General features: G+C 31.0%; 2 protein-coding genes across 3 annotated transcripts in view; both read right to left on the bottom strand.

Moving 5' to 3' along the window:
- Positions 1–1004: 1004 nt before the first annotated feature.
- LOC111621635 overlaps positions 1005–22349 on the bottom strand; it is a 39317-nt gene continuing 17972 nt past the window's right edge. The window contains exons 1-3 of one of the 2 annotated variants that reach the window (XM_023363845.1): positions 4407–4513; positions 2769–2942; positions 1006–2690 (exon numbers count right to left, since the gene is read on the bottom strand). In XM_023363845.1, coding sequence (XP_023219613.1) covers positions 1607–2690; positions 2769–2942; positions 4407–4432 — 1284 coding nt within the window. In that variant the 5' untranslated portion in view covers positions 4433–4513 and the 3' untranslated portion in view covers positions 1006–1606. Of the gene's footprint in view, positions 2691–2768; positions 2943–4406; positions 4514–22349 lie in introns of those variants that run through there. The other variant, XM_023363846.1, reaches the window with a different exon arrangement.
- On the bottom strand, positions 15117–19034 carry LOC111621636. The gene is made up of 3 exons (XM_023363848.1): positions 18962–19034; positions 16780–16953; positions 15117–16701 (listed from the first exon to the last, which is right to left on the bottom strand). Exons 1-3 carry the CDS (start codon positions 18985–18987, stop codon positions 15768–15770), a joined length of 1134 nt encoding a protein of 377 aa, XP_023219616.1. The 5' UTR covers positions 18988–19034; the 3' UTR covers positions 15117–15767.

A 22349-nucleotide genomic window follows, 5' to 3' on the forward strand; every position in this document is an offset into this window, starting at 1 on the left:
GCGCGACGTCCACTGAGTCACGTGTTGTTGTCAACGTGCCCCGCAATGATTTTTTCTGGAGTTAAAACGTAAACCGTGTACTTCTGCTTGCCGTGTATAAGTAACGTTTGAACGGCCGCAACCTCTCTATTAAGTAAATCTTTATTAAGTTTGACCGCAGTCGAGGTATGAAAAGTGACCCCTGTAGCTCCAAACTCTTTCGACCTTTAACAACTAAAATTTAACAGCATTAATGCTGTTAAATTTTACAAATTATGCAAAAATTACAATGCTAGTTTTTTAATAATAAATTTTGTTTTTACCTCATCCAAAGATATGAAACAAAATAAATGCTAACAACACACACAGTGCAGTACACTACGAAAACAACAAAATCAATTATTCACAAACAATGAAAAACTTTTCTACAGACAAATCAGTACTAAAAACAAACACTGATACATAGCACAGTGACGAACTCAAAAGAAATTTCTACTCTAACATGTTATAAAAAATTTGCATTCTATTCAATTAAAGGAAAAAATGGTACTGGGTAAGTAATGTCTTCTGTTAGTATTACACACAAAAAAAAAAATAATTTTAAATTACTCAATACTTTGCCTTTGTATTTAAACATATCCATTCATACAGTAAAACAGGCATGCAATAAAGCAACATCATTAAAATTAAATTAAATATGGCAATAAAAATTTTACAAAATACGATTGCTGTAAATATAGTAAATAAATATTTTTATATATATATTTAGAAATTGTATATTTTAAAAATCTAGTCGAAAATTTCTGAATGCTTTCCAATGTCTCATTGTTTAGTATTAAAAATAAGTATAGTAGCGCTATCAAAAATACCTTAGTGTAATCTAGTAATACAGTATTAAAGATACACCTTATAACGCTTCTTTTGAATAGTGATTTTTTATTCAAACTGCTGCTGTAGAAATTCTGCTGTCAATTCGTTCTAAACGCAATGTTCTTTTGACGGAAAATGTTAGTAACCAGGTAAGAGATCCGGACACATTCACTTCAAAAAATCAAACTTGAATCCAATTAAATTTACGCAAAGTTTCGTAGATGAAAAAAATGGAAAAACATTACATTCTTGACAACGAATACAAATAACAATACCGTAAATACTAAAATTGAAATGTGGATATCGATTTGCTCTAACATTCAGACAAAAATTTTAGTCTTAACTTTTCATATTTCTATCGTCATTAACATGAAGAAAGAAAATATTAACGCTGTAAGATTGTAATTATATTTCTTTCGCGAACATCTACTGCAATAAAAAATGAAATCACGCTCGTAATTATCATTTAAATGATGGCAATTATAAACTTGATGATTTATTTGCAAATACTAACTTTTGAATTATAAACAATCCGACTAATGACAATTTGCTTTTAAGAAAGAAAAATTACATTAATATGCACTTTAAATTTTCAATTTTGTTTTCTGTAAATCCAATAAATTCATTATTCCATTCACGTACATACACATCTCGCAGAAATTTTACAGCAATACAATAAGAAATAATCATTATTCGAATTTAACTTTACATTATATTCTCGTTTAGATTTCGCTTTTTTCTAGAGAAACTTTTGACTTCAAAAATATAAATCAACCGAAAAGTAAATATTATTTATAAGATTTCTGTCACCGGTTAGAATTTTGTCTTCAAATTTCCTGGCATCTGTTCCTTCGTCGCTGACAAAGTAACTCAGTTCAGGTGAAAACTCGATATCGGGTTGACCATTTTCAGCTCGGAAAAAGAAAGCCAGGAAACGAATTGACGAATATTTTTTTAGATACAACTTCGTTTGCAGATTTGCTACTCCCTCTGAATTGCAAACGGTCTCAAACGAAAACTGTCCGTTGTCCAAATTGTTAATATACGCGTATACGTGCATTGGAAAACTTTTGCCAAGCTTCACCGGAAATCGAAGAGCCGTGACGAAACAATCTTCCCTCACAAATACGTTACTGCTAAAACATATGTAACATTTTATCTTTCTGTTTGCGACCATGAAAGGATCTCCACGATTTATGTACAAGAACAAGTTACAATAATTTATTATGCTTCTGGTTTTTGTTTCTCGACTGAAGTAACTGGGATACGAGGAATAATTACCAGTCTTAAAAGCACGCCAGATATAAATCTTTTCTATCTCGCTTAACAAGTTCATTGTAAAAACACAAGATTGCAATTCGTATTCATTCATGGCAAGAAATCTGACTTTTCCAATAAATGGCTCCATAACATTTCTTATTGCATTCCTTTTCGATTTTTCACCCATCGAATGGAAGTTGTCTGCACCCTGTTTTTTTTTAACTTCTTCTATGCTCCACTGATACGCGGTGAGGAGTAAACGCGATTCACTGACAGCTTCATATATCCCTCGAGATAGCAGTCTATCAATTGTTGCAATTTTACAGCGCATAAAGTCAACTGTTGTAAATAGTCTTTCTCCGAGTCGGTCGAAAGCTTGCCAGCAATAATAAGTTATGACCAGATCACCGATCTCACGTGCAAAATCGTGGATTGAACACACGGTATTCAGGTTTATTTGACGAATGATAAATGATCTGCATTTCTTTCTTAAATCGTCTAACTCGTATCTTGAACTCAGATGATACAGATCGAAAGCGTGTTTAATAGAGGTCAATCCGGGATCGTTGGTCTGTACATAACTGTTTAAAAAATATAAATTATAATTCATGACAATGTATTGAAATTAAATGAAAGGTAAAGTATTGAGAAAAACTTACGTAACGAATTGTCTGATGATCTCGATTGGATAAGGCATAAGCAGTACTTTCAAATTTTCAACATATGTAATGAGAAGTTCCAAATTCCTGTTCAGGACTTTATTTAACTGAGCTTCTGATATAATAATTTCTTCGTTTTTTTCGTTTCGGATTCGTATCTCACCCGAAGAAACCCTAAACAAGAAAAATGTATTTATTATTACTTTTAAACAAACATGTCTGTTGTACTGTACGATAGTTGTAGTATTACCGACAATGGCGTATGAAGAATGAATGCATGACTAATTGCTATTTTTATAATATTAAAGCTTTTGTATTAGCTTATCATCTTGGGTTTTGATGGTTCCGCGATAATCAGGTTTTATTTCCTGGAAGCTATCGTACCAGGAAACGCTGTATTTTTTTTTAAAAGAAAAGACATCCTTAACACAGAAGTATTTTGGAATATGCCCTTCAGTAGACTGAAGAAGGGCGTTGCCCGAAATACAATTCTGTTAATAGAATATAGATATCTATGCATATTTTAAAGGAGACACTTCGTATAATAGATCATAGATATTATTTGATTATCAATAGATGTTAATACTAATATCTAATACTAATACTAATATGGTTTTTGACGAAGTATTGACGGTCCTTTTGTTAAATAAATGTCTTTTCGATACAGTACTTCTATCACTCCCAGACTAAAATTTTTAATGAAATGAAAAAAACAAAAACTTGTCTGTACAGTTTTCGTTATATAAAAATGTAAATAATTCAGGATTCGGTGGAATTGTTTTGTAATTCTTTACGGACAATAGATTTTTCTGTAACCTATTCTATTCTGAAAATCTATGCGTGTAGGTCTTTGTATACTGTACTGTTATAACTGTTAGTGCTAGTCCTAAACTTCGATTTCCTGGAATTTTTCATTCCATTCTTTCCGTGCTGAATAGCATCATTTGGTTCCTCGTCGTTTACAACGAAAAGGAGCGTATAACGTAACACTGTCGTACCTATATATTCATTCTGAATATGATTTCTCTCGCTTTGTAGACCGATAAATAATAAACCGGTCGAATAAGTAAATTTCTCTGTGATGTTATTTGGTATGGAACTTTTTATCATCGAACAAATAACTGCTTTAACACATACTAGATCTATTGTCTTAAATAAAACATTTTATTTTTATTGTGTTTAAACTGTCTATTAAATATGCCTTTTAAAAGAGAATTGAAAGAGAATAATTACCAACAAAATATATTGTAAAATTATTGGCATCAAATTAATCTTAATCAAATCTTTGTACAAAATGTAACTAATTAACTCATTCCTTTATCTTCCTTAAACAAATAAACGGCACTTTGACATTTTACAACTCAACGTCCCACCTACTAGTTGATGGAACTGAGGGATCCGCAATTTACATGTCGAGAAACACTGAACTACCCGAATTAAATCTTGTAGAAGAAAATGAGTATTAATTATTTGTATATTAAAAAGTAAACAAAGCTTATTAACTCAAACTTTAAAGATCAAACACAATTTCAACAAGAGAAGAGAAATTTATCGCAGTAGAAAACAGAAAAACATGTAAAATAATTCTGGGCCACTCACGTGAAAACGTTATAAACAGAAAACATTACAACTACATACCGACTCTGCACCTCTCGATCTGCCATTTCTTTGGCTGGTTTCCGCACTGACCTCTCGAGTATGACGTCGAAAAACGGAGGCAACACGCGCTTAGAAGTAAAAATGAATCATCACGGTAATTGGCTGCAGATGCCACATGACTATGACGTCACCGCCTCTCCGNATTGTAAATTACTAACTTCTGTATATGAATTTTCACTGCATGTTTTTATTTTCAACTAAGTTAACGTATCTTATGTTTATATAAATATAATAATGCCAAACAGATAAGATTGCAAAGAGGAATTACTGATAATTTCGAAATAATAAATTTAATAGTAAGCCGCGTATTTTTGTGTTACGCGAACGTTGTAACATATACAGCATATAATATTGTAAAAATTTATAAACATAAATGTAATAATTTGAACTTCGAACAAATAGACATCACTCGTTTGGAATTGTTCGACTTTTTCTACTCTTTCGTAAATCAAATCAGTTAATGCGTGTGAACACTAAACATATTCAAGAAAATACGTAAATTGCTGATCTTTTAAGGTGATCATTCTGCCTAGCAATAAGTCAAACTGATAGGGAATATTATAATTAAATCATTTTTGTCTAAAAATTTTCTGTATTGTTCTACGGCTGTATCATTTTTTGAATAATTACGTTTCATGTGCGTTATGTTAAACTTTATGTTAATGAGGAAGGGTCGAACTCAAAAGAAATTTCGACTCTAGCGTGTTATAAAAAATTTGCATTCTGTTCTATTCAATTAAAGGAAAAAATAATACTGGGTAATTAATGTCTTCTGCTAGTATTACACAAACCAAAAAAATATATTTTTAAATTACTTGATACTTCGTCTTTGTATTTAAACATATCCATTCATACAGTAAAAAAGGCATGCAATAAAGCATCATCATTAAAAATTAAATAAAATATATCAATAAAAATTTTACAAAATACGATTGCTATAAATATAGTAAATAAATATTTTTATACTTATTTTTAGAAATTGTATATTTTAAAAAAACTAGTCGAAAATTTCTAATTTCTCTCTAATGTTTCATTGTTTAGTATTAAAAATAAGTACAGTACAGCTATCAAAAATATTTTAGTGTAATCCCGTACTATTAAAGCTACATCTTATAAAGCTTCTTTTGAATAATGATCTTTTATGCAAACTGCTGCTGTAGAAATTCTGCCGTCAACTCGTTCTAAACGCACTGTTTTTTTTAACGGAAAATGTCAGTAACCAGGTAAGAGTTCCGGACACATTCACTGCAAAAAATCAAATTTAAAACCAATTAAATTTACGCAAAGTTTCGTATATGAAAAAAGTGGAAAAACATTATTCTTGACAACGAATACAAATAACAATACCGTAAATATTGAAATTGAAATGTGGATATCGATTTGCTCTTACAGTCTTAACTTTTCATGTTTCTATTGTCATTAACACGAAAAAAGAAAAGATTAATTTTCTGTGTAAAGCGTCTTTGTAATCCAAGTAATAATTTGGTAGACGGTCGAACAGCAATTAGTTAGAAAACATTGCGGTTTATTTAAAAAACACTTTTTTAAAACAGATGCATTTCGGGTTGGCTCGTATTCCCAACCCCTGTTTAGTGCTGTTAAAATTACAAAAAAACAAGGTGATTTTTACGACATTGGTAAGTAGGGCATAACAAAAAACGCGGCGTGACAATAAACATAAAAAACTTACATGTTATATGATGGTACAGCATAGACATGTGTGACAATATGTTTATTACATAGTTGTATGACTATTTCCTATAATATGAAAAAAAGGGCGTGGCTGTTTAATTAACACATCATTAATGAGAAACATAACATATTAATTTTAAAGTATATATAAACACTCACATTTTTAGTTAAAATGTATAATTCCCGATAAAAATGGGACAGAGTACAAATTGACAACTGGTGTAGCCGGCGTTCACCGAGTAACAGTATACCGACAAGTGATGTTATTTAAACCATTCCTAACATTCCGTATAGGGGGCTTTAAACAATCTTTAACGCGTGGAGGTGCCTTCTATTAATGTATACCATTGGGGGTCTATTGACATGCCTTCAGAAATATTAATTAAGTTATCTTTAGGGTGTTTTTTGATTTCTATATGTTCTTTATATTTCCTTTTATATGGGTCTTTTTCTAAATGTAATACTTTTATATTGTTTTTATTAATTTGGCAATTATTGTCACTCATGTGGTAATACCAGGTGGAAGTGTTATGTTTTAGGCGGATGGCAGCTTCATGTTCTTTAATTCTTGTTTCTAGTAATCGGCCTGTTTCGCCGTTGTAAGTTTTCGGATTTTGACAGTTGCATTCAAGTTTGTAAACAGTTTCTACAGTTTTAAGAATGTTTAGTTTGTTGTTGTGTTGTCTATTAATGTCATAATGGATGCTATGAGATATTTTGTTGATCAAAGATGGTGCCAAACTGATATTGTCTTTTTTAAGAATCTTATTACAGCCTTCGAAGACGTTTTTTATATATGGGAAGGTTTTGTATTTTTTGTTTGATTTATATTTCGTATTAAATCTATTTTCCCAGTATTGTTTTTTCCATGTGTTTAATTTCGAATTTAGGATAGTCGTTAAGTAGAAATTTAGCTTCTAACTCCTTTATTTTGATTTTTTGCTATTTATTATCAGATATTCTTGTATATAAGTTTTTTAACTCCATGATATAAACCGTTTTTAAATAAACCGTAATGTTTTCTAACTAATTGCTGTTCGACCGTCTACCAAATTATTACTTGGATTACAAAGGCGCTTTACACAGAATTTCAAGATACAGCAACCACATCTTCTACACTAAGAACAGATTAATGTTGCAAGATTCTAATTATATTTCTTTCTAGAACGTCTACTGCAATAAAAATGACAATTTACTTTTCAGGAAGAAAAATTACATTAATAAGCACTTTGTATTTCAATTTTGTTTTCTGTAAATTCAATTAATTCATTATCCCGTTCACATACACACACATTTTGCAGAAATTTTAGTGATACAGTAAGAAATAATTACATTCGAATTTAACTTTACATTATATTCTCGTTTAAATTTCGCTTTTTTTTCATAGAAACTTTTTATTTCAAAAATATAAATCAACCAAAAAGTAAATATTATTCACAAGGTTTCTGTCACCGATTAAGAATTTGTCTTCAAATTTCCTGGCATCTGTTCCTTCGTCGCTGACAAAGTAACTCAGTTGAGGTGAAAACTCGATATCGGGTTGAACATTTTCAGCTCTGAAAAAGAAAGCAAAGAAACGAATTGACCAATATTTTTCTAGATAATACTTCGTTTGCAGATCTGCTACTCCCTCTGAATTGCAAACGGTCTCAAACGAAAACTGTCCGTTGTCCACATTGTTAATATACGCGTATACGTGCATTGAAAACCTTTCACTAAGCTTCACTGGAAATCGAAGAGCCGTGACGAAACAATCTTCCATTACAAATACTTCGCTGCTAAAATATATGTAACCTTTCATCTTTCTGTTTTCGACCATAGAAGGAACTCCACAATTTATGTACAAGAACAAGTTACGATAATTTATTCTGCTGGTTTTTGTTTCTCGACTGAAGTAACTGGGATAATAGGAATAAATACCATAATTAAAAGCATGCCGGATATGAATTTTTTCTATCTCGTGTAACAAGTTCAGTGTAAAAACACAAGATTGCAATTCATGTTCATTCATGGCAAGAAATCTGACTTTTCCAATAAATGGCTTCATTACATTTCTTCGAAAAATTTCAAATTTTGAAAAATGGCTCGGACTATTAAGAAGCTTGGCCTCCCCTGATATAGGGGAGATCGGGGCAACTACGGCATGCGGGGCAAGTTTGTCAAGCGCTTTTTTTAAAAAACAAATTAAAAGGAGACTTTGGTTATAGGTTAGGCAGTTGAGTTTTATTGGTGGCTTGTTGAGTGTAGTGTTTTTATTGTTCTCCAACAAGNGTTATTTAGTATGGAACTTTTTATCATCGAACAAATAACTGCTTTAACACATACTAGATCTATTGTCTTAAATAAAACATTTTATTTTTATTGTGTTTAAACTGTCTATTAAATATGCCTTTTAAAAGAGAATTAAAAGAGAATGTTTAACGAACTTAATGTTAATAATTACCAACAAAATATATTGTAAAATTATTGGCATCAAATTAATCTTAATCAAATCTTTCTACAAAATGTAATTAATTAACTCATTTGTTTATTTTCCTTAAACAAATAAACGGCACTTTGACATTTTACAACTCAACGTCCCACCTACTAGTTGATGGAACTGAGGGATCCGCAATTTACATGTCGAGAAACACTGAACTACCCGAATTAAATCTTGTAGAAGAAAATGAGTATTAATTATTTGTATATTAAAAAGTAAACAAAGCTTATTAACTCAAACTTTAAAGATCAAACACAATTTCAACAAGAGAAGAGAAATTTATCGCAGTAGAAAACAGAAAAACATGTAAAATAATTCTGGGCCACTCACGTGAAAACGTTATAAACAGAAAACATTACAACTACATACCGACTCTGCACCTCTCGATCTGCCATTTCTTTGGCTGGTTTCCGCACTGACCTCTCGAGTATGACGTCGAAAAACGGAGGCAACACGCGCTTAGAAGTAAAAATGAATCATCACGGTAATTGGCTGCAGATGCCACATGACTATGACGTCACCGCCTCTCCGCAAAAGCACTTAATTTTTTAATTGAATTACTTGTATATTCTGTATATCCGACATTAAAAACTGACTTTATACGTGTATTTATTGTGATCTCACATACACGTATCTAAGAAATTAGCATATAACTAAGTTGACCATTACGTGCTTACGAGTAACAGCATGACGTTGAAGTCACTTCACAATCAATTAAAGCTTTAGTAATTTACGTTATTGACATTGTGGCCTGTAAAGTGGTCTGGGAGTGTTAGTTTCGTATTGACACGGTTGTTGTTTCGGTCCCGTTGGAGTAAATGTGGTTTTCTTTTTCTTTTTACACTATAATTTTTAAATTTGTCATATTGTCAGATAGAAAAACTAAAAGTCGTAGGAAATGAATAAACAGCAAAGTTAATTTCAAACTTATACAATATTTATATTAATTAAGAATATCTTTGATATCGTGTTTCATGTTAGAATTCAAACTGTATTTGTAAGCGAGCTTTTGTAAGTAATAATTGCAGTTATATGGTTTCTCTGTGGTGTGAATTCGAAGATGCCTAAATAGATTGATCTTTTGTGTAAATCTCCGTTTTCAATGGTTAGAGGTAAAAGTTTTTTCTCTGTAATAACTGCGAAAAATCCGGTTTTACCGCATAACTGGCAACAGAACGGCTTTTTTTCTGTGTGAATTCTCCTATAGATTTTAAAGTGTGACTTTCAACAGAATTCTTTGCCACAATTCTTTGCACAAAGAAATCTTCCTCTTTTTCGAACTTTGATGCAGAAAATCTACGAAATACAAAATACTAAACTTAAATGTTAACGTACAAAATAATTCGTTTATAATAATTACTACAATGAAATGCATAAAAAGTTACTTCTGCATAGCTTGGAAGTAATTACTTCACAATATCGAATCCATTTTTCTTTTCACATGTAAATATTTAGTCCCTTCTTCTAAAGTTGTAATTTTTAGAGGAATTCTTTAATAGAAATGATGGTTGCCTCAAGATACATCGTAAAAAATGTAGAAATTAGACATTGAGAAAAAATAATAACTGTAGCATCAACTTTCAAATAAATGATATTTTGAAAACTTTACAATTGTTTACACGAAGAAATTTTTAATGTACAAACGATATTTGGCAATACTTAAGACCATTGTTGAAAAATCTGATAAATAAATGAGAATGTAGTTATTAATAGTTCTTTTACTGATACTGGTTCTACCAACTTCGTAACCCCGGCTAGCCCCCTACATCATCAACGGCGACGAATTGATTGTTTTTTTTCCTCCTCATCGTATTTCGAATGGGTCATTACATAAATAAAACATTTTAATTCGAGCATTAAATTCTTTATCTGTTAAGTAAAATTAATAAAATTGAACATGGTTATTTACGTTTAATAAAAAATACGATAAATATAAGTACAACTTTTAACAAAGATAAAACCTTTGCTTTAGTTATTTTCTTCGTAAGTTTTGTGATTTTTATGAACTGAGGATGCTGTGAACAGTTTTTTAAGGTACTTTCTCCCAGTTTACCGTCGTCCATTGTGAATTGACCCGTTTATTACGTTCTCTCTGCAGTAGAATTAATAATAAAATTAATATTAAAAGTAAACCATATATTTATTTATATATCAGTGGCATGACATCCGCGGAAGCANTTTTTTTTCAGTTTACAGCAGTATTTATTACACAAAATTTAAGTAAAGCGTAACATGCCGATCTTGCCCCGATCTCCCCTATACGTACTTCTGGTACTAACCAGAAGTCACGTTATTTGCATTCAAAAAGTTTTCTCACATAGGAGTTAGATTGATGAGCGGCACGACTCAACAGGAAAAGTATGCTGTACAGAGGAAGACTACTAATTTCAGGTGTAAAGCATATATTTTAAATTAAATAAATTCAAAATATGATTAGAGATTGCAATCTGGCATTATGACGACGGCGCAATGAACAATTGCTCGTTTAATTTACTTATTTATCAGCACAATGATAACTTTTGTAAAATTACAATAAATTAAAATCAATTTAAACTAAAACATTTATACTCACCTTTTATTATAAATGAGCTTATACTTTAATATTTTAAGACGAATATGAAATTTCTTGCCTCAAGCTCGTATATAAAGTCGTCTGCGAGAATGTAATGACGATATCGACCAATAGAAACTATCATTAAATTTATGTTTTTTAATAAGTATTTAATGCTATTAAAACGTCCTGAATATTATATTTAGACATAAAACGAATTAAGAGTAGAAAATAAAAAATAAAAAGAGTTTAATCGATAAGGCACGTGTACATACAAAATGTGATAAAAAGAAAATAGATCATGAATAAACAGTAGCACCCATAAAATATAGAAAATAAATAATTTTATATATAAAAATATATAAAAGTAACTTTTAAGATAAATTGCAATTTTAATTACATTTATCGAAATTAAAAACATTCGGCATTAATCCACTTCTGCCAATTCAAAAATGAATAAAATTAATTAAAATTAAAACAATTTCACAAATTAGTTTGTAAGGAAAATGCCACATTCTCTTAGAGATTTTAATAAGTTTACCTCAACTGTATATTAAGTAAATGATTAATTTTTAGGTACAAAAAGTGCTCATTATTTGTATTCTTGTTTATATATATGAAGTTTGTAATTTAGTTTGTGTAAATACAATTTAAAATATTATATACTGTTCGTGTGAAATAAAATACAAATATTTCGNAGTGGAACCCCGTTTAACGAACGTCCTGGTTAACGACCAAATCGGTTAACGAACTTTTATTTTGCAAAAATTTTGTCTCGGATAACGAACGCAACGGTATTTTGTGTCAAATTTTAGTTGGTGTTAGCCATGCGTTAGTTAAGCATTGCTTTTCCCAGTGTTTGTGCTATACTTCTTTTTTCAGTTTTGTGATTTATATATTTAATCAATATGGCATCTAAGAAAGAAAAAAAAAATCATAGTGGCAATAGAAAACGACAACGCGCTATCACATTTGAGAAAAATTCGAACGATCTTCCCGTGTTCAAGGTACGAAGACCACTTAGCCACTGGTGAGTTTCTTTACCGAAAGAGACTTCGACTCGAAGAATCTTCCGATGAAGTGCTACCCGTTATTTTTTTGGAGGGGATTCCCCTTCTAAGCATTAAGGTTCGTATATATCCACTTTTCTGCCATTTACTACAACAAACGAAAGCATGTACAGTGCTATTTTATTAAACAAACTTTACATGTTTGTTGCTGTAATGATAGATACTACGTTTTCCTACATTTTCATCAAAGAAAATTACTGTATATTACAAATAAAATCACAAAAATTTCGAAGATTAGAACGGATTAATTGCATTTGCATTCATTTCTATAGGAAAAATTGCTTCGGTTAACGAACAATTCAGTTAACGAACGGAGTCGCAGAACGGATTAAGTTAGTTAACCGGGATTCTACTGTATAAGTATTGTGTGATTATTTTCATATTTTAACGTACTTTGAATGAATTAAAATTAATATTTTATTACCATTGCAGTATGTATCTTATAACAACTTTCTATACTACATGTTGAAAACAATGATAAGATTGTCATTGTATATTCGTATATAAAATCGTATATGCATATTTCCAATGTAATGTTACTTTTAGCTCTTAAGTTTTTCTTTCATACGCGAAGATAAATTCCCTTTTATGAAACGAATAGTTAAACATGGGGAGCGAGAATAGACGTGATAAACGTAAACGCTTTTTTCATATAGATCAATGTGTCTCAACAAGGGCGATATAGATTTCATGTGGGCATTTTTTCATGTTGAGGGGGCGATTTGTAACAATTTATATTTTTGGGGGCAAAAAACAATTTCCTGGGCGTCATAGTAAAACATTATATTAAAAATAGATATTTTATTCGTTATATCGTACAATAATTTAACAAATAACATTATACTAGTCAATAGTCTATTCAACGCAGTACGAATTTGGCGTTAGCCTTGGCCCTCGGCATCGGAATTTTGTAGTAAAGGGGGCGATACTACGTAACGGTTTCGTAGTAGGGTTCAGTTTACATTTGTCATTCGTTTGTTCATACGCTTGCTCGTTACACCCGGTAAGTACGTGTTTTTAACATTTTATTGAAGAAATGTTTACGTAAACTTTATAAGGGAATTTATGTACAATACGTAATGTAATTATATATCGCGAAATTTTCGTTTTCTGTTCAGTATCTAACTCGTAATTATTCGAACGATAAGTACAGTGGTCATGTCGTTTATTGTCCAAATTGTGTTAGTTTAGATATTAAAAAAAAATGTGATGAAATTATACATTATTATTATGCGTTTTCTATTAATTTGTTTATTGTTAGATAAACATTTGATAGACGTTTCGGTAAAATTAGTTTCTTACCATTACAGATTTTCATTTTAGTTTTTGTTTTCACAAATACACATTCGATAGTAATGTCCAAAACATATAGATTTTTATAATCGCTATAAAAATAAAAATTATAGAAGTGCTTAAAGATTCTTTAGCGTTCCAGCCGCCATTGCTTAAACTCGTTTGGATGGTGGAGTAATATACTGGACAGCGGAGACGTACAGTACATAACGTGTCACGTGACACTACTTGAAAACTTCGCTTGCCACAACTATGTGACGTCTCTGTGACAATAAATAATTATAGATTTGTCGTCTAAATTTATCAATACAAAGAGAAATGGCTTATATTTGTCTTAACCGTTTTATTTTATATAGTATGCTGTCAAAACGTTTGAGACCACCCACTAAAGTTTTTGCATTTGGTCAGAATTAATAAAAGACGAAGTTTCATCTCGATAGAATGACATTAACCCTTGCCGACTTGAACGCTTAACACGAACACGAAGATGAGTGACGTGGAGGATATTAATCAATAGTAAAAAAAAATAAATAACAGAGAAATATAAAAGTTTTCGATATAGTAGTTGCTTCTAACATTCAATTACAAGACTAGAATATGCTGTGCATAATTTCTCTTCGATGTTTCTCGGTATATCTTTCGATAATCTTGCGCACGAGTCAATGAAAAATCCCTTTGTTCTTCATTTACAGTCAATAATCCGTAAAACTTTTGCAATAATTTATATAATACAAAGACTTTTCTGTTCGGATATAAAATGTTTCTTTCGAAACATTAGTTGTAAAATGAATTAGAGCAGTTTTTCTTAAAGTTTTTATGTTCAGGGACCGGTACATCGACAAGTTAGTTAACTAAGAAAAACTAACGTGTATGGTCTTGTTTTTGAATAACCGGTTGCTCTATAATAAATATGAAAAAAAGAGGTCCACTTATTCGCTTCTCTGAAAAGGAGTGTTAAAAGTGAAGCAGCCCTTTACGTCCTCCAGAAAACCATAAATATATATGATTTAAACTAAACAATTGAAAACATGATATTTTACAAATCAGTTAATTTATGTTAAATTTATATTGTGTGCTTTATACGAAATATTAAATTTTGCGTTTTTTTTTTTTTAACCGGGACACCAACGTAATCATGCTCTGTGCAATTGAATATTTTTGAAAAAGTGATTTACAGCTATTCTAATATTTATATTGTTATTATCATCACCCCGTCTCGATTATATTATATATTTGTATTGTATGCTTTATAAGAAGTATTAAATTTTGGGTATTTCGTAGCCGGGACACCAACGTAATCATGCTGTGTGCAATTGAATATTTTTGACAAAGTGATTTACAGCTATTCTAATATTTATATTGAAGTTTTATTCAAGAATTTAATATTAAATAATAGAAAATTAATTTGTTCATTTTTTAGAAAATTGAATTGGAGATAATAAAGTAACCTCAGGTAATTAACAAATTTTAAATAAATAAAAAAATATATTAATTTAAATATAAGAATTTCTGTTGGAATAATTTAATATAACGTTAAAAATGCATGATTTATAAATTGAAAATTTATTATCTGTATCTAAAATTTACATAAAAATACCCAACAGAATTTTTTATTGCTACTGTTTAATTTTTTTGTAATCAAATGTGGATATCGAATAGCTCTTACATTTAGACGAAAATTCTTCTTAACTTTTCATATTTCTATCGTCATTAACATGAAGAAATAAAACATTAATACTGTAAGATTGTAATTATATTTCTTTCTCGAACATCTCTGCGATAAAAAATGAAATCGCGCACGAAATTATTATTAAAATGCTGACAATTATAAACGTTCTTGATGATGATATATTTGAAAATACTAAATTTTAAATTACAAACAACTCAACTAATGACAATATACTTTCCTGAAAAAAATTACATTAATAAGCACTTTAAATTTAAATTTTGTTTCCTGTAATCCCAATAAATTCGTTTTACCATTCACGTACACACATATTTTCGAAAATTTTACAGCGATACACTAAGAAATAATCATATTCCAATTTAACTTTACATTATATTTTCGTTTACATTTCGCTTTTATCTAGGAAAACTTATGATTTCAAAAATATAAATCAACCGAAAAGTAAATATTATTCATAAGGTTTCTGTCACCGGTTAGAATTTTGTCTTCAAATTTCCTGGCATCTGTTCCTTCGTCGCTCACAAAGTAACTCAGTTCAGGTGAAAACTCGATATCGGGTTGGACATTTTCAGCGTGGAAAAAGTAAGCAAAAAAACGAATAGACGAATATTTTTCTAAATACAAACTTCGTTTCCAAATTTGCTACTCCCCGTGGATTGCAAACGGTTTCAAACGAAAAATATACGTTATTCAAATTGTTAATATACGCGTGTACGTACATTGGAAAACTTTTGCCAAGCTTCACCGGAAATCGAAGAACCGTGACAAAACAATCTTCCCTCACAACTACTTCGCTGCTAAAATATATGTAATTTTCCATCTTTCTGTTTGCGACCATAAAAGGAACTCCACGATTTACGTACGAGAACAAGTTACAATAATTTATTCCGCTTCTGGTTTTTGTTTCTCGACTGAAGTAACTGGGATAAAAGGAATAAACACCAGTCTTATAAGCATGCCAGATATGACTCTTTTCTTCTTCGCTTAACAAGTTCATTGTATAAACAAAAGTTTGCAATTCTTCTTCATTCATGGCAAGAAATCTGACTTTTCCAATAAATGGCTTCATAACATTTCTTATTTCATTCCTTTTCGATTCTTCATTCAACGAATGGAAGCGATATTCACCCATTATTTTTTTAACTTCTTCTATGCTCCACTGATACACGGCTTGGAATAAATGCAATTCACTGACAGATTCATATATCGCTCGAGATAACAGTCTATCAATTGTTGCAATTTTACAGCACATAAAGTCGTCTGTTGCAAATAGTTTTCCTCCGTGTTTGTTGAAACCTACCCAGCAATAATAAGTTATGACCAGATCACCGATCTCACGTGCAAAGTCATGAATTGAACAGACGGTATCCAGTTTTATCTTCCGAATGATAAATGATTTGCATTTCTTTATTAAATTGTCTAACTCGTATCTTAAACTCAGATGATACAGATAGAAAGCTTGTTTAATAGATGTCAATCCGGGATCGTTTGTCTGTACATAACTGTTTAAAAAATATAAATTACAATATGTTACAAAGTATTGCAATTAAATGAAAGGTAAAGTATTGAGAAAAACTTACGTAACGAATTGTCTGATGGTTTCGATTGGATAAGGCATAAACAGTACTTTCGAATTTTCAACATATGTAATGAGAAGTTCCAAATTCCTGTTCAGGATTGTATTTAACTGAGCTTCTAATATAATAATTTCTTCGTTTTTTTCGTTTCGGATTCGTATCTCACTCGAAAAAATCCTAAAACATCAGAAAGGTATTTATTATTATTTTCAAACACACATGTCTGTTGTATATTACTTGTAGTATTTCCAACAATGGTGTATAAATAAATGCATTAATAATATTTTAAAAATACATATTAAAGGTTTTGTATTATTTAAATACATATTAAAGGTTTGTATTGTATCATTTTGGGTTATGATGGTTCCGCGATATTAAATTTTTATTTCCTAGGAGCTATCGTACCAGGAAACGCTGCATTTTTTGAAAGAAAAGACATCTCTATTCTATGAAGAGGAATTTATTTTGGGATACTCCTTTCAGTAGACTGAGGAGTTTAGTAGCCCAATATACAATCCTGTTAATAGAATAAAGATATCCCTGTATATTTTAAAAGAGACACTTCGTATGATAGAGCAAAGATATTATTTGATTATCAATAGGTATTAATATTTATATCAACGTGACCTTTTGTTAATGTAAAGATTTTTGTGTATGTTTATAGTTTTTGACGGATTATCGACGGTCCTTTGTTGAATAAATGTATCTTCGATACTTCTTCTATCACTTATCGACTAGAATTAAAAAATAATTAAGGTAAACAAACAAACAAACTTGTATGTACAGTTGTCGTTATAATAATATAGGCTAAATAATACAGGATTCGTGCAGAATTGTTCTGTAAATCTCCACGAACAAAAATTGATTTTCCTGTAACCTATCGTATTCTGAATCTCGGAGTATAGGTCATTGTATAATGTACTGTTATAACTGATAGTGCTAGTTCCAAACTGCGATTTCCTGGAATTTTCCATTATTTTGTTATACAAGTTTAAAGGTTTAAAGTAAAAAATCATTATGCTAACATAATATTCATCAATGAACATCGATTCTAAACAGTGAATAAACAAGTTGGTTAAGAGGGGAAAGCTGGAGATTTTTTCTTGACCCGGAAGCAACTTACGAAACTCTAATTATACAAAGAATGAACAATTACATGTTGTTTTCAATAACAGATAATAAAATCTTTAGGTCTTTTTTTCGTCAAAACTTATTTCGTATGTTCTAAATAAACGGACATCGATGCCCCGTAATTAAGTAAAAATTAAATTTTGTCCTCGCGTGTATCTGACATTCACACAAAGCATAATTACAAGTTTACATTAAAAACTGAAGAAAAAACAAGCCTTAAACTGATAAGTTATTAGTTAAAAGCCCACCTAGCGCGTCGAGTCGCATTGCTCGTAGCTATTCCATGTCGGGTTTCGTCATGTAGTGTCTTGTCGCTTACAAGGGAAAGGAGTGTATAACGTAACACTATCGTACCTATATATTCATTCTGAACATGATTTCTATCGCTTTGTAGACCGATAAATAATAAATCGGTCGAATAAGTGAATTTCTCTGTAATGTTATTTGGTTCTTTCACGTGAAACTTGTAATTATAGAACAATAACGTTTATAAAGTTCTGTTATAACACGTTTTCTATCTATTGTTTTAAAACATTTCGATCTTAATATGAATAATTACCAACAAAATATATTATTAAAAACATTGGCATAAAATTAATTTTAATCAAATTTATGTACAAAATGTAATTCATTTTCTTTTATTCATTCAACTGCGTTTAAGAAATAAATAGCACTTTTACATTTAAGAACTCAACGTTTCACCTATTAATGGAACTGAGGGATCCGCGATTTACATGTCGACAAATACTGAAATACCGGAAACTAGTTTAAATATTCTAGAAAATTTATATATAAAAATTCAGTAAGAGTATGTTCATTTGACGCGAACATATGTGATGAAATAAGTACAAATAACAAAAAGAAAATCAACTTATCATTTATCACGTTATTTTTTAAGCTCTCGATAACAGCACAGCATCGCTTTCTTTCAATTTTTTTTTTTATGAAAGAGGCACATACGATAGTTAATGGCAAAAATTAAAATAACACGTAAAATTATTCCGCGCCCACACACATGGATACGTTATAAACAGAAAACAATACAAGTACTTACCGACTCTGCATCACTGGATCCGTCATTTCTTCGGCTCGTTTCCGCACTGAACTCTCGCGGTTGACTGGGAAGAACGGAGGAAACACACTCTTAGAAATGGAAAGAAATTATACGGTAATTGGCTGCAGATGCCACATGACTTTGACGTCACCGCCTTTTTGCAGGAGCACTTAATTTTTTAATTGCATTACTTGTATATTCTGTATATCCGACAGTAAAACTGGCTTTATACGTGTATTTATTGTGATCTCACATATATAAGTACCTAAGAAATTAGCATATAACTACGTGGACCATTACGTGCTTACGAGTAACAGCATGACGTTGAAGTCACTTCACAATCAGCTAACACCATTATAATTTACAACGTAGACAACGTGACCTGTAGTGTGGTTTGGAGCGTTAGTTTCATGTTAACTCGGTTGTTGTTTCAAGTTCCGTTGGAGTAAATTTTTTTTCCGTTGGAAATTATATTATTCCTTTCAAAGTTCATAGTTTTACAATATTCATATTAATTAAGAATCTGTTTGCTATGGTGTTTTATGTGAGAATTCAAACTGTATTTTTAAGCAAACTTTTGTAAACAATAATCGGAGTTATATGGTTTCTCTCCCGTATGAATTTGAAGATGCTCTATTACATTGATCTTTTGTGTAAATCTTAATAATCAGATATTCCTCCAATTAATCTATCTCGTTAATTAATTTATAAATAGCAAAATACTTTATAAACATTTTTGATTAGCACAAAAATATAATCGTGTTTTTACTTTATTTAAAAATAATGTGGTGTAATGCTGATCCAAAATATTATACATCTAGAAACATGATATACGTCTAAACATTTTGCTTGTAATTTTAATTAATGCAGCTTTTAACATCTATTGTATACGATTTCCCGCAACACTCTCAGGAGACACATTCCATCTGTCAATTGGGTTTGTTTTAAGAAGTTGTTGTTAATTTAGCTTTACATTATGCGAATAGAAAATTCGACATAAACGTAGCCAATCACCTCGATGATCCATTCTCACTTCTAAAAACATGTCATGCCGGATGCACCACCCACATGTAGAAGCAGACCCATACTATAAGCCAATGTAGAAGACACCTGTTTAAGCTTATAAATAATCATTATTTCTAGTCAAGCAATTAAAACCTTTGATAAGTAGAATTATTTTAAATATTCTAGAGATTGTTAATTACTATAAGTTATGTATAAAAGGTACACTGATCGACGATCGGTTCTTTTCGGTTGTGGATTCGCGCCACGCCAGGACGAGCTGGCCACGTGAAGTTCTCCTGGTTTTCTCCACATCTGTAAGGCTGAACTGGGGCTAGTTAATGTTGTTTTAATATGATTTTTAAGAAAATAACGAACACTGTTTGATAACAGTTATTTTAAAACACTTTTCAAATTTCTGTCGGCTGTTCTTAGTCTGTAGAAAATATTATCTGCAAAACTTCGATAAGATTTTCACACATTAAGTCAGGTCAAGGCAACACCCATTTTGTGGTAGTTTTTTGGTTTCCAGAAACTAACCCCGATTGCTTGACAGAAGACCAATCAGAGAAGAAATCTGTATATTCGTTGCTATTCGATTTATTCAATAAACTGAAATCATTTGCCAAACAAAACAAATGTAAAAAGTCAATACTTATTCAATTTTACTGGTTTTGAAAGGTCAACTAATTCTAAAATTAGCAGATATTTAGGCTACAGTTGCAATGTTGTCGGTTATCTGTGGGTCAATCATATGTGAACTATTTTAATTGAAAATTCGAGGAAAGAATGATCAAAGTTCACTTATATGCGTTTATAAACTGAACGTGCCATTTTGTAGAGTAAATGATATGGTGAAGTTAATTTACTGAAAAAACAATCATAATTTTCTCCGGAGCCATGTAAAGAAAACGCGGTTGTTGGAAAAACGGTTATAGTCCACTACATTTGCAACGATGACGATGAAGAGTCAGTCACACGACTGCCAGTAGCCAGTAAGAGTTTAGCTTGATTTTTCTAACATGGTACTGATTTGTGAGAAGTCACAGTTATATGCAACTGTTCGTCTAATACATGTTACAATCGCCACTGAACTTGTTTCGTGTTGTTCCATTTTTTCGCACGGGCTCGAACTCGGAGGCATCCTGCCCGACACATCGAAAGTCGCATGCTTATTTTAGTAGCGGCATGATCCCGCCACGTTGTGTTACCGTCGTAGGACTCTCGTGGCATTTTGTAGAGACGGCGAGGCCGTTCGCCATTCCACCACGTCCCGATAGTAACACCGTCACCTGAAAATGAAGCTCTAACCCGAATATTATGAAACTGAAAGTTCAATTATGTGGATTTATATTCTAATTTTCTCTTTACAAACTTTTAGTTTCTCCTTAAATGATTTTTAAATATTTCGTATAAATTTGATATACTAAACGTATTTTTAAACTATACGTTTATAGTTAATCGTCATTAACTCCGACCTTACTGGAGATACATCCGATTACTATTATCTCCCGTTATGAATTATAGTGTATCCATAAAATATACAAAAAAAATTTGTAAAGGCTGCTAAATGAATATACAGTATTAAATTTCAAAACGAATAAAGTCACTTGTTGGCATACGTTTTATAAACCAAATTCAGCAAATTAGGTATGAAAGTAAACTTTAAATGCACAGAAAAATTAAAATATTTGAATCAATCACTAGTTGATACGATTATTATTGTAAATGTTGTAACTTACACCGGTAAATGTCGACATTCAGCATGCATTGATGGTGAATGTTGAACAAAAATATTTTTATTACGTTAAGACAAAAATGCAACTTTTTAATATGTCAAAATAGGAGAAAGCTTAAGTAACGGCATATGTAAATAAACTGTTGAACCTAAAATGAACAGTACACTCTAAATCACGGGTTCCCAACCTATGGGTCGCGACCCAGAAGAGGGTCGCGACGGGCTTTCTGTGGAGTCGCCAACTTATACAGTTAACTAAAACAAAAATGTTTACTATAATGCAATTTTAATTTTTAATGGTGTCTTGAAGTTTGAATAATTTAATATATAGTCGATCCCCGTATAACACGGGTTCCTCTAGTTCGGATTCCTATATGACGGCGAAAAAATTGCGACGGTATCCGTACAAACATGGTAAAAGAAACTCCTATAATTCGGTAAAACGTCATCGGGCAGCCGAACTACTTTCCGCCGTCCAGCGCCACGCTACGGAGAGTTTAGGTGGGTAAATTGAGTTTACTATCGTCTGTACAGTATTATATATAAATTATATATAAATTAGGTACTGTATATATAATTATATATTAACTTAATTTATTATAACTTTATTATAATTATATATATACTTTCCGCCGTCCAGCGCCGCCA

This window comes from Centruroides sculpturatus, unplaced genomic scaffold (assembly GCF_000671375.1).
Source record: "Centruroides sculpturatus isolate CEXI.00-Female unplaced genomic scaffold, Cexi_2.0 scaffold232, whole genome shotgun sequence".
NCBI lineage: Eukaryota > Metazoa > Arthropoda > Arachnida > Scorpiones > Buthidae > Centruroides > Centruroides sculpturatus.